Here is a 14,179-nt window from a genome sequence, read left to right as displayed (position 1 = left end):
TTCTCAAGGCTCTGACCTTTAAGGGTGTAAAACTTTTCCATTCATGTAGAGATAAAAGTTACAGGAGCATTGTGACCTGACCTGCGTGGACCGCTGCAAGAACAAAGGATTCTGCATCAAGAAGTTTGCACCAACCAACCACACCCCTCCTTCACCTTGCCTTTAAAGATACTCTGCTGAAACCCTTTGGGCGGTTTGGGGTTTTTGACGGGCATGAGCCACTTGTTCTCCTTGCATGGCCCTGCAATAAACTTTTCTCTGCTCCAAACTCTGACGTTTCAGTATTATTTGGACCCACTGTGCATTGAGCACACCAACTTGGGTTCAGTAACAACATAATCGCTCCCTGAAAGTGTTCCCATAATGAGACATTTAACTAAGTGTCAAAATGGGAGGAGAGCTACCATCGCCCCTCTGCCCCCAACTCTTTGTTATTTTGTCTAAAATAAAAGATTTATCATGTTTTTACATTTAGGGGAAATTGAATGCTCTTTGTTAATGATTCTATCTGGGCAAAATCTACAGAACTTAGTGCCAGGAGGCCAGTGGGAGAATCACAGTAAATCACTCCAGTGACAATTTCAACAGTCAGTAAACATAAAACAAACTGTAGGAGGCAAGCCCTTGGCATTTGTGTGGGAACCCACTGCTGCATTAAGTGGTTGATCTAAGTATTAGGTCATTTTTCCTTTTATGTTTTCCTTTAAAATGATCACTGTTAGCATATGGGTCATGGGACTCAGAGGGATATAGTTGGTCAAATCACACCCTGGGCAGCAGGACATTAATTCATCAGGAAACTTGTTAGCTGTGGGTTTTCCCTTCATTTGCTAGCCTTACAAAAGACTTGGTTTCTTCAACCTCCACTACAAGCATTTACTTGTCTGCTTTTCGAAGTTACTAAAAATCTTTGAGTTCCAAAAGAGCAGAGGTTGTGTTACTTATTTCTCTGTCTTCAAAGCTGAGCAGAGGTGGGGGGGTTACTCAGTAACGTTTATTGTCTGTGGAAGGGATTTTAAGACTCTGAATCAATCAGTGAAGCTGTTTAAGACAGATCAGAAAAGTTGACTTAAGGTAGCATACTGCAGTGTTTTTTATTTAACGTGTTTTTATTACATATATATGTGTATTTGTCTCTTCACAGAAGAGATTGTTCAGTGATTCCTAGATGAACTAAGAGAAAGAAGAGTAGGCAGATCTCATTCTTTTTAATTAACTTATTTTTATGAAATTTTCTGGGTCATCATTTCCTCATCTATAGAATGAAAGAGTTGCAATGAATGATAAAATGCTCTGATTTCCAAAGTGGGATTCAAGGCTTCCACAGGGGCCTCCAAGCCCCCAGGTCTGACTGCTGCCACCCCATACCTCCTCTTCCCCAGGGTTTGCACGCTATTAACTCAGCCTTGAGGTTCCCTGTGATATGGCCACATGGGTCTTAGCATGCCAAGGATGAAATATACGACTCTGTGGTCTCTACCATGTGTGATAAATGGCCCCAGATGATGAGACCAACAATAAAGAGGGCAGCTGAAGCTGGAATGACAAAGAGATTTACGTGGGGAAAGAGAATATGACTTCAACCCTGAGCCTGATGAATTTTGGATGACACAACTTGGCAATAATTAACGAAATAGGAGCCAGTCTGTTTTGTGTGGAAAGAAGGTAACTGGAGATAGAAAATGATGGCTGTAATTTTTAATGAGGGAAGCCTGACAGATCATTATATCTTATCAGAATTTATGTAATGCTTTTAAAATCGATTAGTGTTCCTTGTTTAAAAGAAATTCAAAAGAAGACCCCGGACAGAAGTCCACATAGCCTGAAGTCTCCAGATGGCCTGATGAAGGTGTTGGAACCTTTAGAAACCTGGTATGTAAAAATGTTTACCCCCTTCCTTTGAGGTACAGGTGGCTGTGTGGTCCTGAATAGGAGGGAAAGGTAAAAGAGGGAGAAGTTTGGTAACCAGCTTAATTATCAGATGAAGGTAATGATGAACACAGCTAACACTCTGTGAATGCTTCTCACATGCCAAGCACTATTTTAAGTAATTTGTATATATGAAATGATCACTATTATTACCATTCCCTTCATCAAAAAAGAAACTGTGTCCACAGAGGACCCAAGATTGTCCGAGATTATACAATCAGTGGGTGATAAAGCTAAGTTTATATCTCTGGTGGTTTGAGTGTAGAACCCATCTGTTTAATATTACCATAGCATACTGCCTTTAAACGTGTTTATGTGACACTGAAAATCCTTAAGATTAGCAATCACAGACATGAAAATGACAGTATTGCCTAAGATGAACTGACTCTCAGAGTTCAAAGAGGATTTTGCAACAAGAGTTTTAAATTTTGGCTCCATATAACACTTACGTAGGAACAGAAAAAAAAAATGCTTATGCTGGGGCCCTTACAGTGATTATGATTTAGATGGAGTACGGTCAGAGTATGTATTTACAAATATATGTCCCCAGGTGATTCTTATGTACAGTTAGGCTTCAGAACACAAGTGAAAAATCAAAGAGTATTAGCCCAGGAACTCCTGGACTGGGCAACAGCTAAACTTTGTCCCTTGACATCTTAACTACATATGCTCAGGAACTGTAGGTTGCTCACTTTGGTCTTGTGAATAAAAAATATTATGGGTATTAGAAAATTGAATATGATGCTTTCCCTCTAATAAAAGTTCCCCATGTCATATGACTAAATACTTCCAGACATATAGTGGAAAGCCCAAGGAGATAGGAACAGTACAGACTGTGTCACTTTGGGGAAGTTGTTCATTCAACATTTCAATTGATTTAATTGAAACGGGCCTTGTTCTGTGCTGAGAACTGGGTATCTAAGTAGGTATGGTCCTTAACCTTGTGGAGCTCATAAACCGGTAGGTGAGACAGGTAATTCACAATGAAATGCACATGTAAACAGCTATTAGATATCTATTTATCTGTCTATCTAATGTCTTTCTCCTTCTCTCTTTCTACATAGAGACAGAGATAGATATTTTATAGATAGATGATAGACAGATAGGTAGATAGTGATTGCTATACACTAAATGTTTGTACTCATCCAAAATTCATAAATAACATGTTGAAACCTAATCCCCAATGAGATGGTATTTGCAGGAGGGATCTTTGGGAGGTGCTAGGTCATGAGGGTGGGACCCTCATGAATGAGTTAGTGGCCTTATCAAAGAGGCCCCGGAGAGCTCCCTTGCCCCTTCTACCAGGTTAGGACTTAGTGAGAAATGAACATCTATGAACCAAGAAGTGAGCCCTCACCAGACACATCAATTGCTGTGCCTTGATCTTGGATTTTCCAACCTCCAGAACTGTGAGAAATGGATTTATCTTGTTTATAAGCCACTCACTCTATGGTGTTCTGTTAGAACAGCTCAAACAGATGCTTTGAAAGAAAAGAATGGTATGTCTTAAGATAGAAAAATAAGAGTAACCTTATTTAAATTGGGACTCAGTGGGCATGTGTCTGAGAAGATGATAATAAAGCTGAGGCTTATTAAGAGATGAGCTGAAGAAGTCAGAGGGAGGGAGGAGCATTCCAGCTAGAAGGTCCTGAGATAGGTGAGAACATGGCATCACAGAGGGCAGGACAGAGGCCAGTAGTGTCTGAGCCCAGAGAAGAAAGGATATTGCTGGACAGTAAGGCCAGTGAAGTGGGCAGAGGCCAGGTCCTCCAGTCCTGTTCTTTCTTCACAGGACTTTGTTCCTAAGTACAGGCAGAAGGCATCAAAAGGTTTCCAGCAGGAAGTGGTTCAGCTCTGTATTTCATGATGATCCTGCAGGCTGTCGCAGAGATAATGGACTAAAAGAAAAGAGGAGTGAAAGTAGGTTGCTAAGTTTAAAATTCAGATGATAGATGATGTAAATGAACTAAGCTAGTGACTGTGATGATGAAAAGAAATGGAAGTATTTGGGATGATTTTTGGATGCAATACTGATAGAACTTGCTGTTGAATTTACTGTGGGAAGTAAGGGAAAGGAAAGATTTCAAGAAAGATTCTCAGGTCTGGTTTGGGCAACTGGTGTATTTATTGAGATGAGAAAGACCACAAGAAGATGCTGAGTGTAGTCGGAGTTGATTAAGAGTTCCCTTTGGGATGTGTTCAATTTGAGCTGTTTATGACATGAGCAAATGGAGACATCCATCAGGCAAATGAATACATATTTTTAGAGCTCAGAAGAAATATTTGGCTCAGGATGCAAATTGCCTATCTAAAGTCACTTCACCTTTATAAAGTTCAGTTTTCTTTTCTATATACCTAGGAGTGGTAATTCTTATCTTAAAAGATTGTTGTGAGCTTTGGCGTGTGTGTTGCACCGCACGGTGCGTCGTAACTGACAGTGGGGGACGCCGTGTTGATGGTGATGCTGGTGGAATTTCTAATGGCAATTGCTAATTTAATGATGAATAACTGACACCAATGGGGAAGATACTGGCTCTCTCTCCCAGGAAGAGTAGCCATGAATTACAACTAAGAATGATTCTCCTCATTTTCCCATCTCTTCTTCTATCACAGTTTCTATCAAAGATGATTTATTTAAGACAATTCTATATTGACATCTTCATTTCATGTGTGCATCTTTATATCACCAACTCAACAATGTAGCAGGACCTATGTCCTTTATTTGCTTGGTTCACCGGCATGAATGTGTTTGACCAAAGACTAATCAGTCTGAAAACTGATCAGAGAGAGAAAACACTCATGGAAAACTTAAAAACCAGATGCCCTCATTGACAATAGAGGTGACACAGGTGGAAAAATGTAATGTAGGAGGTATTTGCTAATTCTTAGGAGAATATAACGTAGCAAGCTAGGCTGTCAGGTATCCCTCCATACATGGGAGACGTGGCATAGCCAGAATGAACTTGACAGACAGCAAGAGGGCATAACTTGTTCAAAATAACTATCTATAAAGATGCGACAATTATCTTCTTGGTTTACCATGGAATGATTGATATTTACTTCATGGAATTAGTAGTAATCATAATAGGGGAAGACCTCCTGTGTTTGAGTCTTTGTAGAATGCAGAGGCAGGTCACATCAAATCCTACTCTTGAGCAGAGACAGAGAACCTGAAAATGGCAGGAAATTGAGATCCCAAAGATTATGACAACAGAAGTGAAAGCAACAGCAAACAGAGATCTGAATTTGAGACGAGACGGCCCTTGCCTGGTAGAGAATATGATTAATGTTTCCCAAAAAGACCACTTATACTGGCAATACAGGAATGTCCTCTATGAATCTACACCTACATTAATACTAGCCGTCACTTACTAAGCACAGACTCTTCGCTACATACTCTGCTCTAGGCTTGATACATCAAAACTCAAAAATGACATAGTCGACTTTAAAATAATTACCACTCTCATTTATAGACGAGAAACAGAGGCTCAGAGAAGTCAAGAGTGTTTGCAGGAAGGTTCATCTTTTTAAGAGCAGACCATTTGTTCAAGTATTCATATCTGAACACACAAAAGAAATCTGTTTCTCTGAGCATCACTGTGACCATGGCAAAAAGATGGCCCTGGGGACGTGGAAGCAAAAGGAACCTTGGTAAAGTGGAACAGTCACCCTGACATTTATAAAAGGGAATGAAGGCAATCAAAGAGAAAAGATTTAAAAAACATAAATACTTAGGGAAAATGGAGACACGCTTTTACTTCTAGAGATTTTAAAATGGAATATACCAGAATGGGTTTAGGAGGCTTCAAACACCTTCAGTTTAGGAATTACAACCATGATATTCTCAATTATTGATGAGAAAAAATGTGAGGTAATAAAGAAACCATATATAAGGAAGATTCTCATAAGCTAAAAATTTTCATTACCTATAAAATACATAGAAGAGAAAAGAGGACTCATTAAAAAGAGTATATAGGGCTTCCCTGGTGGTGCAGTGGTTGAGAATCTGCCTGCCAACGCAGGGGACACGGGTTCGAGCCCTGGTCTGGGAAGATCCCACATGCCGCGGAGCAACTAGGCCCATGAGCCACAATTACCGAGCCTGCGCGTCTGGAGCCTGTGCTCCACAACAAGAGAGGCCGCGATAGTGAGAGGCCCACGCACCGCGATGAAGAGTGAGAGGCCCGCTTGCCACAACTAGAGAAAGCCCTCGCACAGAAACGAAGACCCAACACAGCCAAAAATAAATTAATCAATTAATTATTTTTAAAAAAGAGTATATAACTGATGAATTGGGAGATTGGGATTGACACATATACACTAATATGTATAAAATGGATAACTAATAAGAACCTGTTGTATAAAAAAATAAATAAAATAAAAGTTTTTTAAAAAAAGACTATATAATTTTTTTTTAAATTACAATAAAAACTTTCGGAAATGAGTAAGGATGGTTAGGCTCTTGAGCCAAAACATCAAATATCCGGGGAGCATACAGCAGATGTCAGACACTGATCTAGGTCTCAGGTAGCAGAGTTAGGACATGATTCTGTCATGTTCCATAAAGAGACTAGTTATTAGGCAAGGAAGCACCAGGTAATTTTAATTTAACAAGATGGGACCTAGAATTGAAGCTCATAAAATGAGGTCACATGACATGGTCTGGGAGTCAGAGACCCGGTGACATTTGATCTGGGTGGTGAATGGCCATCAGGAGTCATCCCAGTGAAGGGGAATGAGGATATTTCAGAAAAAAGCAGCAGCTTGATCCAGCGAACCCACTTCTAGGTGTATATCTGGAGAAAACTATAATTCAAAAAGATGCATGTACCCCAATGTTCATTGCAGCACTATTTACAATAGCCAAGACACGGGAGTCAAATAGGAAGAGACAGATGTCAAAAAAAAAGTACACAATTAACTTATGAAATGCAATCATAAAGAATGTTCCAAAGGAAAAATACAGGACTTAAAGAAGTCCGGAAAAAGGTCTTATTTTCCTTAAAGCCCCAGAGCTTTGTATGATTCGTAGTATATCTCAAGTGCTAAATGAATGTTGTTAACTAAATAAATAAATGATTGAATTAATGATTTCCAAAATGGTAGAACTTTGTCTTCAGAAATTATCAAACTATTAGATTTCTACCAGTCTTTAGCAACACACTCAAATGGAATTTTGAGAAAAAGATTTATGAGGCAAAAGAAAAAAATCAGTTCCCTAGAAACTACAGTGAGTGTATTAATGGCAAGTAATTCCAGAATAATAACATGGTGGCCTATGCTGAGACAGTGAGACTGAACTGATATACATATCCATCCATTCCACATATATTTATTGAATACCTATTTGCGTCTAGTGCATGCTGGCACTTAATAGGCAAGGTGCTTGCCCTCATGGCACTTACATTCTAGTGCAGGGACTCAGAGAGACAAACAACCAACAAGTCAGCCAGAACAAACAAACCAGCTTCTGGTTTGTGGCAGGCACCAGGAAGAAAATAAAAGTGAGTCATATAACTGTGGGTTAATTGTTGGTGCACAGGAATCAGTGCAGGTGACTTTGAAGGCTAATCCAAGCAGATTTCTCTAAGAGGTGATATTAGAATTGAGAATCACACTGACTGATGGAGATGACCATGTAAATCCTGGGAAAAACTCTTCTGTGCCTAGGAAACAGGAAAAACCTGGCATATGTCAGCAATAGGAAGAAAGCCTGCACGGACAGAAAAAAGTAAAAGGAAGTTAAAGAGGTAGGCAGGGTACACTCAAGGGATTTTACTTGCCAGTAAGAGCTTCAATTTTAAATGATGTAGGCAGTGGAATGATATGATTTTCTTTCTTATTTATAAAGATCACTTTGGCTACGTTGGCATGAAAAACAGGTTTGTGGAGATCCTGGCATGACCAGGATGGACTCTATTTAAATACTCTAGGTGAGGACTGACAGGTGCAGTTACTCAGGGAAGCAGGACCAGTGTATGGATTTAGAATGTGTTTTGAAAGAAGGAACCGGGAGGGCCGCTATGAACCATAGATGCATAGCGAGGAGTAGAGATTCTGGGGAAGGAGAAATCGAGGCTGCTTCCTAGGTTTCTATTCTAGCAAACGGCTGAATCACGCCATTTACTGAGACGGGAGATGTGAAAGAGCAAGTTGTTGAGAGAATGGTAATCCAGGGTTCTATTTATGCCGTAATAAACTTGAGATACTTATTAGACTTCCAAGGGGAGACAGCGAACTTATTGCATATATAATTCCAGGGGTCAGGCCAGGAGATACAGATGTGGAGGTGAGCAGCACACGGATGGCATTTAAATTCATGGAAACCTGTGAGTTTAGCTGGGCACTGGCGGGGGGCGGGGGTGGATGGAAAGTAGAAGTCTTTGGAGAAAACCATAATTCAAAACGATGCATGCACCCCAGTGTTCATAGCAGCACTATTTGCAATAGCCAGGTCATGGAAGCAACCTAAGTGTCCATCAACAGACAAACAGATAAGGAAGATGTGGTGTATATATACCATGGAATATTACTCAGCCAATAAAAAGAATGAGATAATGACATTTGCAGCAACATGGATGGACCTAGAGATGATCATACTAAATGAGGGAAGAAGCCAGACAGAGAAAGACAAATAACACATGATATCGCTTATATATGGGATTTTTAAAGAAATGATGCAAATGAACTTATATACAAGACAGAAATAGACACACAGACACAGAAAAAAAACTTATGGTTGCCAAAGGGGAAAAGGGGGGAGGGATAAATTAGGAGTTTGGGATTAACAGATACACACGACTATATATAAAATAGATAACCAACAAGGACCTACTGATAGCACAAGAACTATACTCAATACCTTGAGTAATAATCTATACGGGAAAAGATTCTGAAAAAGAACATACACACACACACTTGCACACGCATATATATATATATATATATATATATATATATATATATATATATATGAATCACTTTGCTGTACACCTGAAACTAACACAACATTGTAAATCAACTAAACTTCAATAAAATTTTTAAAAAAGTAGAAGAAGTCCTGAGACAGAGTCCTGAGAATGAACAGAGCAAGATAAAAGAGAAAGCTGGTTTTTAAAAAACGGAAATATCTAATTCAATCAAATCCTACTGAGAGGTGAGTGAAATGAGAAAAGTGACCACTGGATTTTAGCTACGTGGAGGTCACTGGTGGTCTTGACTAAGCTAGTTTCTGTAGAGCAGTCTGCATGAGTCAGGGTCCCCCCCAGAGGCACAGAACCAGCAGGTTCGGTACACAGATCGATTCACTGCAAGGAACTGGCTTATGTGACTGTATGGGTTGGCGAGGCAAGTCTGAAATCCTCCATAAGGGCAGGCTGTCAGGAGGGGTGCGCTGGAAGCTCTCTGGCAGGAGGCAGTCCCCAGGCAGGAATTCTTCTGCCTCCAGGGAACAAATTCAGTTCTGATCTTAAAACCTCTCAACTGACTGCATCAGACCCACAGACTATCAAGCATAATCTCCTCCACTTAAGGTCAAATGACGACGTAGATGTTAAAATAACCCCATCACAGCAACACCAGGATTGGCGTCTGGCTGAATCACTGGGACTAGAGCATCCCAAGTTAACACGTGAAACTGACCACCACATGTCTAAAGACTGATTGGAAACAGTTGCAGTGGGAAGGGAGGGGAGAAGTGGAAACAGTAACTAAAGACAACTTTTGGGGAGGAGCTATTCTGTGAGGAGGAGGGGAGAGGAGAAAGGTAGATAAAGAGAACCATCGGGCTTTTGTAGTTGTTGTTTTGTTTTATGGCTTATGCAGCAAAGTTTTATGTTTATCGGAATGAACCAGTAAAAAAGGGGGATAAGATGATATTGAAAGGGAATTTTTGATCCAGAAGACATGCTGAGGTTTTGGTTTTTGTTTTTAAAGGAATTCCTTTATTTTTATTATTTTTATTATTTATTTTATTTTTAGCTGTGTTGGGTGTTCGTTTCTGTGCAAGGGCTTTCTCTAGTTGTGGCGAGCGGGGGCCACTCTTCATCGCGGTGCGCGGGCCTCTCACTGTCGCGGCCTCTCTTGTTGTGGAGCACAGGCTCCAGGCGCGCAGGCTCAGTAGTTGTGGCTCACGGGCCCAGTTGCTCCGCGGCATGTGGGATCTTCCCAGACCAGGGCTCAAACCCGTGTTCCCTGCATTGGCAGGCAGATTCTCAACCACTGCACCACCAGGGAAGCCCCGAGGTTTTGGTTTTATATACAATCTGAGAGAGAGGGACGTGTTCTTTTTTCCAAAGGAAAAGCACAAAGCCCCAGGACTAGTGATTGAAGATTATAGAGTACCAGCTGGAGGATCATCCCAGAAAAGGGTGTTCTGTATCCAACAGCTTCCCAAGGGGGTTAACTTCCCATCACTCACACTATTTACCTGAAGGTAATTCATCTCCTTAGAGGATGCACTTATTAGATGCAGAACTTTCCTGGAGAGGATTCCATGTAGGACAAAGCTACCTCAATGTCAGGAGCCCTTTGCTTGGCCAAGATCTGGGCTTTAGCGGATTTGAGAACCTTTTAATCTTGTAGAAAATCTTGCATATTACAGTGGGCACTTTTCTTAAGTGATGGTTCTTCTCTGTCATCAGATTCTCAAAAGGGTCCATCATCAGAAAAAACTAAACATGTTGCTCAAAGGTCTCTCTCTACCCTACAGTCAATTATTTAACTTGACACTATGAGTCTTCCTGTGCAAGCATGCAGGGCTATGGGCACTGAAAACAAGGACAACTGACAGGACAGAGAAAACAAACGTAGGAGGACGTGTTAAAGAGAAATAGGATTATCACACCAAAATAGATGGCTTAAGTAATAATATAAATACACTTTTTATTTCAGCATGAATGATTCATGTTGTACCTAAAAATAAACCTCCTAGTGTAATAGGGAAGAACAAATCTGACTCCATATTAGATCTGTTTCTTTTAACCTTTGTATTCTATTGCTTTTGCTTCAAGTTAAGAATGTTGTCTATAGCCTGAAATATTCAGGACAGCCCATTCTCAATGTTCTGACCTTTAAGGGAATAACACTTTTCCACTCTTTTAAAGATAAAAAGTTGCAGAACAGAGAATAATATTTGTCTTGTTGGAGATTTACAAGAACATCATGATGTGACCTATGCGGACAGCTACAAGAACAAAGGATTCTGACACCAAGAAATCTGCAACAACCAACCACGCCCCTCCCTCACCTTGCCTTTAAAAATGCTTTACTGAAACCCTTTGAGGAGTTTGGGGGCGTTTTTTGGGCACAAGCTACCTGTTCTCCTTGCTCGGCCCTGCAATAAACTTTTCTCTGCTCCAAACTCCAATGTTTCTGTTTGTTTGGCTGCACTGTGCATTGGGCACAGGAACTTGCATTTGGTAACATTAGCAGTGACAACTGTAATCAAGAGAAGAGGTAGCATGGGAATCTGGCTGCCCCACAGATCCTGGGTTAGGAAGCACGCACGCCCTTGCCTTGTAGATGGCTATGCTTTTGGATGGAAGGGCTGGAGCACAAGGCAGTCTCTCCTTGGTCTAGTGGTTGGTTGGAGCATCTGTTCTAAAACACATTCTTTCTGAAAGTACTTGTTCAAGATAAAGACAACCTTTTCACAGGTCATTCCCCTCTGTGCAGGACTTTATTTTTAGTAGAGACTCTATGTCCATAGTTTCCCTGAGGCGCTTGCTAACACTCAGCTTTCTGGGTCCCTCTCCCCAGAAATCACAATCCAGTATGTATGGGACAGGACTCAGGAAGTGTATTTTTAAGGAGCACTCAGTTGACCCTGATGTGAGCCTTCAGTAGATCACACTATGGAAAACAGTACAAGTATATAACACATTAGGCACTCCTGTAACCATAAACAAGGATCTCTTGGACTAATTTATATTTAAAGTGGTAGTAATCAAATTTGTTCATTCATGAGGGGTCATTGGGTTTTAGCATTATAAGCAGGAGACGTCCCTGCTAAGACAGAAAAACAATTTATTATGATGCAATTTTCGATTTCAATATAAAACCTGCAGAGAAGAGTTATAGGGATGGGAACCTTCCCTGAATAATTTTATTCTAGAGTGATTGCCAGTTCTACTGGTGTTTACAAGCTTCCTTATCTGCAGGATGGAGCCCTACTTTTAAATTCAGCCAGAACAACTCACAGAGGGATGGAGGGCCTGCATAATTCTAAGAGAGAAGCATTTCATGTGTTACCCTGGGTTGAAATGTTTCTTCTCTTTCCCTTCTAGAACAAGGAAGGGGAGAGTTTTATAATACTTCACCCCACTTCTAGGAAAGAACTAAACTTAAATTATTTTAGTATTGCAAAGGCAAATGGTATCTCAAACTCCAAGAGCTCTTCATTTTGAACATTTTTTTTGATAAACCCATAGCATCTTCTCACCGCCAAGTTACTTCATCCCTAAATAACCTAAGAGCTAGTAGATTTTGCTCTCTGCCCCACAGAAAACAAAGCAGTTCGGTTAGGGTGCAGCTGTGACTACAAAGGATATGAGACGACACTGTTACTGAAGCTTAAGGCCAACCTTTAAAATAAGTACCATCTCTCAAAGCAACGATCTACTGATGTTATGTGTCACCATTCCAAGGCAAGTGAAACGGCTTTCTAACTCTTACTGACTGGGAATTCAAAGCCACTGACTTTGTCTCTGACCTTTAACTCGATGGATTTTTAATCACTCCTTCTGTATTAGGGTGCATACCGTCACTCTTAAACATTGTGGTTAATGAAATAAATCTTGTACAGATTAAAAAAAAGAGTTTTTCTACCTCTGGGTTGAATTTCACAGTTTCAAATACGCATAAGTCATTAAAGTGTAGAAATAACTTTAAAACGATTGAGATTGCATTCTCAATGTCAGTAACCTTGATACAGCTTGGGTCGTGCCACTCGCCAACACACACGTGTTGATAGTCCATGTGGGTACTTACTATAGGAGCATCCATAGACCTCAACCCTCATGCCGATCTTTCCACTTGGATTCCACTCCAGGGGCACAAAGCGAACGAACCGGGCTCTCACAGAGTACAGTAACTTGTGGTGCATCACGCTGTCAGCGTTCATGTTTCCTGCAAAGGTCTGTGGGGAGAAAAGGAGGCCAGGTGAGGTCTGCGACACCATGGCAGCACCTTCACGTGAGCTCAAGGACCATATGTGGAAACCCACCTATGTCGCTCCATAAACTTTCAGAGAAGCCCTTCAACTTCTCAGATCTTTCAAATGAAATCTGACCTTGGTGAAAATTCTGCATTATGTCCTATACAGTATTTTTTTTTTCAGAGATACTGTACATTATTCTTTAAGAAACTCCCTCCTCCACATTTTATAAATAAGTCAATCTTAGTAAGTCATAAGACATGACATCTAAAAGCTATACTAAGTAAATAACACAATGAAATTCTGATACACCTAATGTTCATAATCACTGCAGTATGGAAGATAACTGAAAAATCTCCTCTTAGAAGGAGAGGCTTTCACAGAAGTAATTGTTACCATTAATTGAAGCCAGTCACTACGCTAAGCACTTTCCATTATCATTATTACTATTTTACAAATTAAAAAGAAATCTGAAGCCGAGAGATAGAGACAGGAGGAGGAAAAACAAATCTTCAAATCATCTAATTGGTTAGTAATTAGTCTATGATTCAATTCCAAAGTTGCCCTATTCCAAAGCCTATGGTTTTTCTACAGTCACACAATTTTCAACTATTCCGTTGTTAATTGCTCCATGAGGGAGAACAGGAGGCTCTGATTTTTATGTAATTTATATTCACATTTCCTTGTGAAGTTTAAGCAAAGGCACACACAGCATGGGAGATATTTGGCACATGAAAATTATGCCTCCTAGCCTTCATTTGGATGAATGATTTCTGGAGTAGAGCTTTTTCTGCAGATCGAATCCAAAGTCTCATACCTAATCTTTTTTTTCCCCCATTGAGGTAAAATATGCATAAAATAAAATTTACCATTTTAACCATTTTAAAGTATATAGTTCAGTGGTATAAAGTACATTCACATTATTGTGTAACCATCACCACTATCCATCCCCAGAACTTTCTCATCAGCCCAACTCTACCTAATCTTTAAGGTAGGATGTGAGCTAGCACACTGATTTGCCTGCTTCATTATGAATGAGCTACCATCTACCTTCTTTTCTGACTCAAATATTCACAGATAAAGCCTGCATGCTAA

At 40.2% G+C, this 14,179-nt stretch overlaps 2 protein-coding genes and 1 long non-coding RNA gene across 3 annotated transcripts in view; 2 read left to right on the top strand and 1 right to left on the bottom strand.

Annotated features, from left to right (window-relative positions):
• CNTNAP5 (contactin associated protein family member 5) overlaps nt 1-14,179 on the bottom strand; it is an 862,652-nt gene that overhangs the window by 460,566 nt on the left and 387,907 nt on the right. The window contains exon 4 of the mRNA XM_082397815.1: nt 12,919-13,066. Coding sequence (XP_082253941.1) covers nt 12,919-13,066 — 148 coding nt within the window. The remainder of the gene's footprint in view (nt 1-12,918; nt 13,067-14,179) is intronic.
• Nucleotides 1-14,179, top strand: part of LOC309631478 — a 571,739-nt gene that overhangs the window by 270,362 nt on the left and 287,198 nt on the right. The window lies entirely within an intron of this gene.
• The window catches only part of LOC309631460 (uncharacterized protein), a 166,246-nt gene that overhangs the window by 59,242 nt on the left and 92,825 nt on the right, over nt 1-14,179 (top strand). The gene's annotated exons all lie outside the window — the stretch shown is intronic.

Source organism: Balaenoptera borealis (assembly GCF_965194805.1).
Source record: "Balaenoptera borealis genome assembly, chromosome: 6".
In the NCBI taxonomy this organism is placed as follows: domain Eukaryota; kingdom Metazoa; phylum Chordata; class Mammalia; order Artiodactyla; family Balaenopteridae; genus Balaenoptera; species Balaenoptera borealis.
This window is presented reverse-complemented; position numbering and strand designations above follow the sequence as displayed.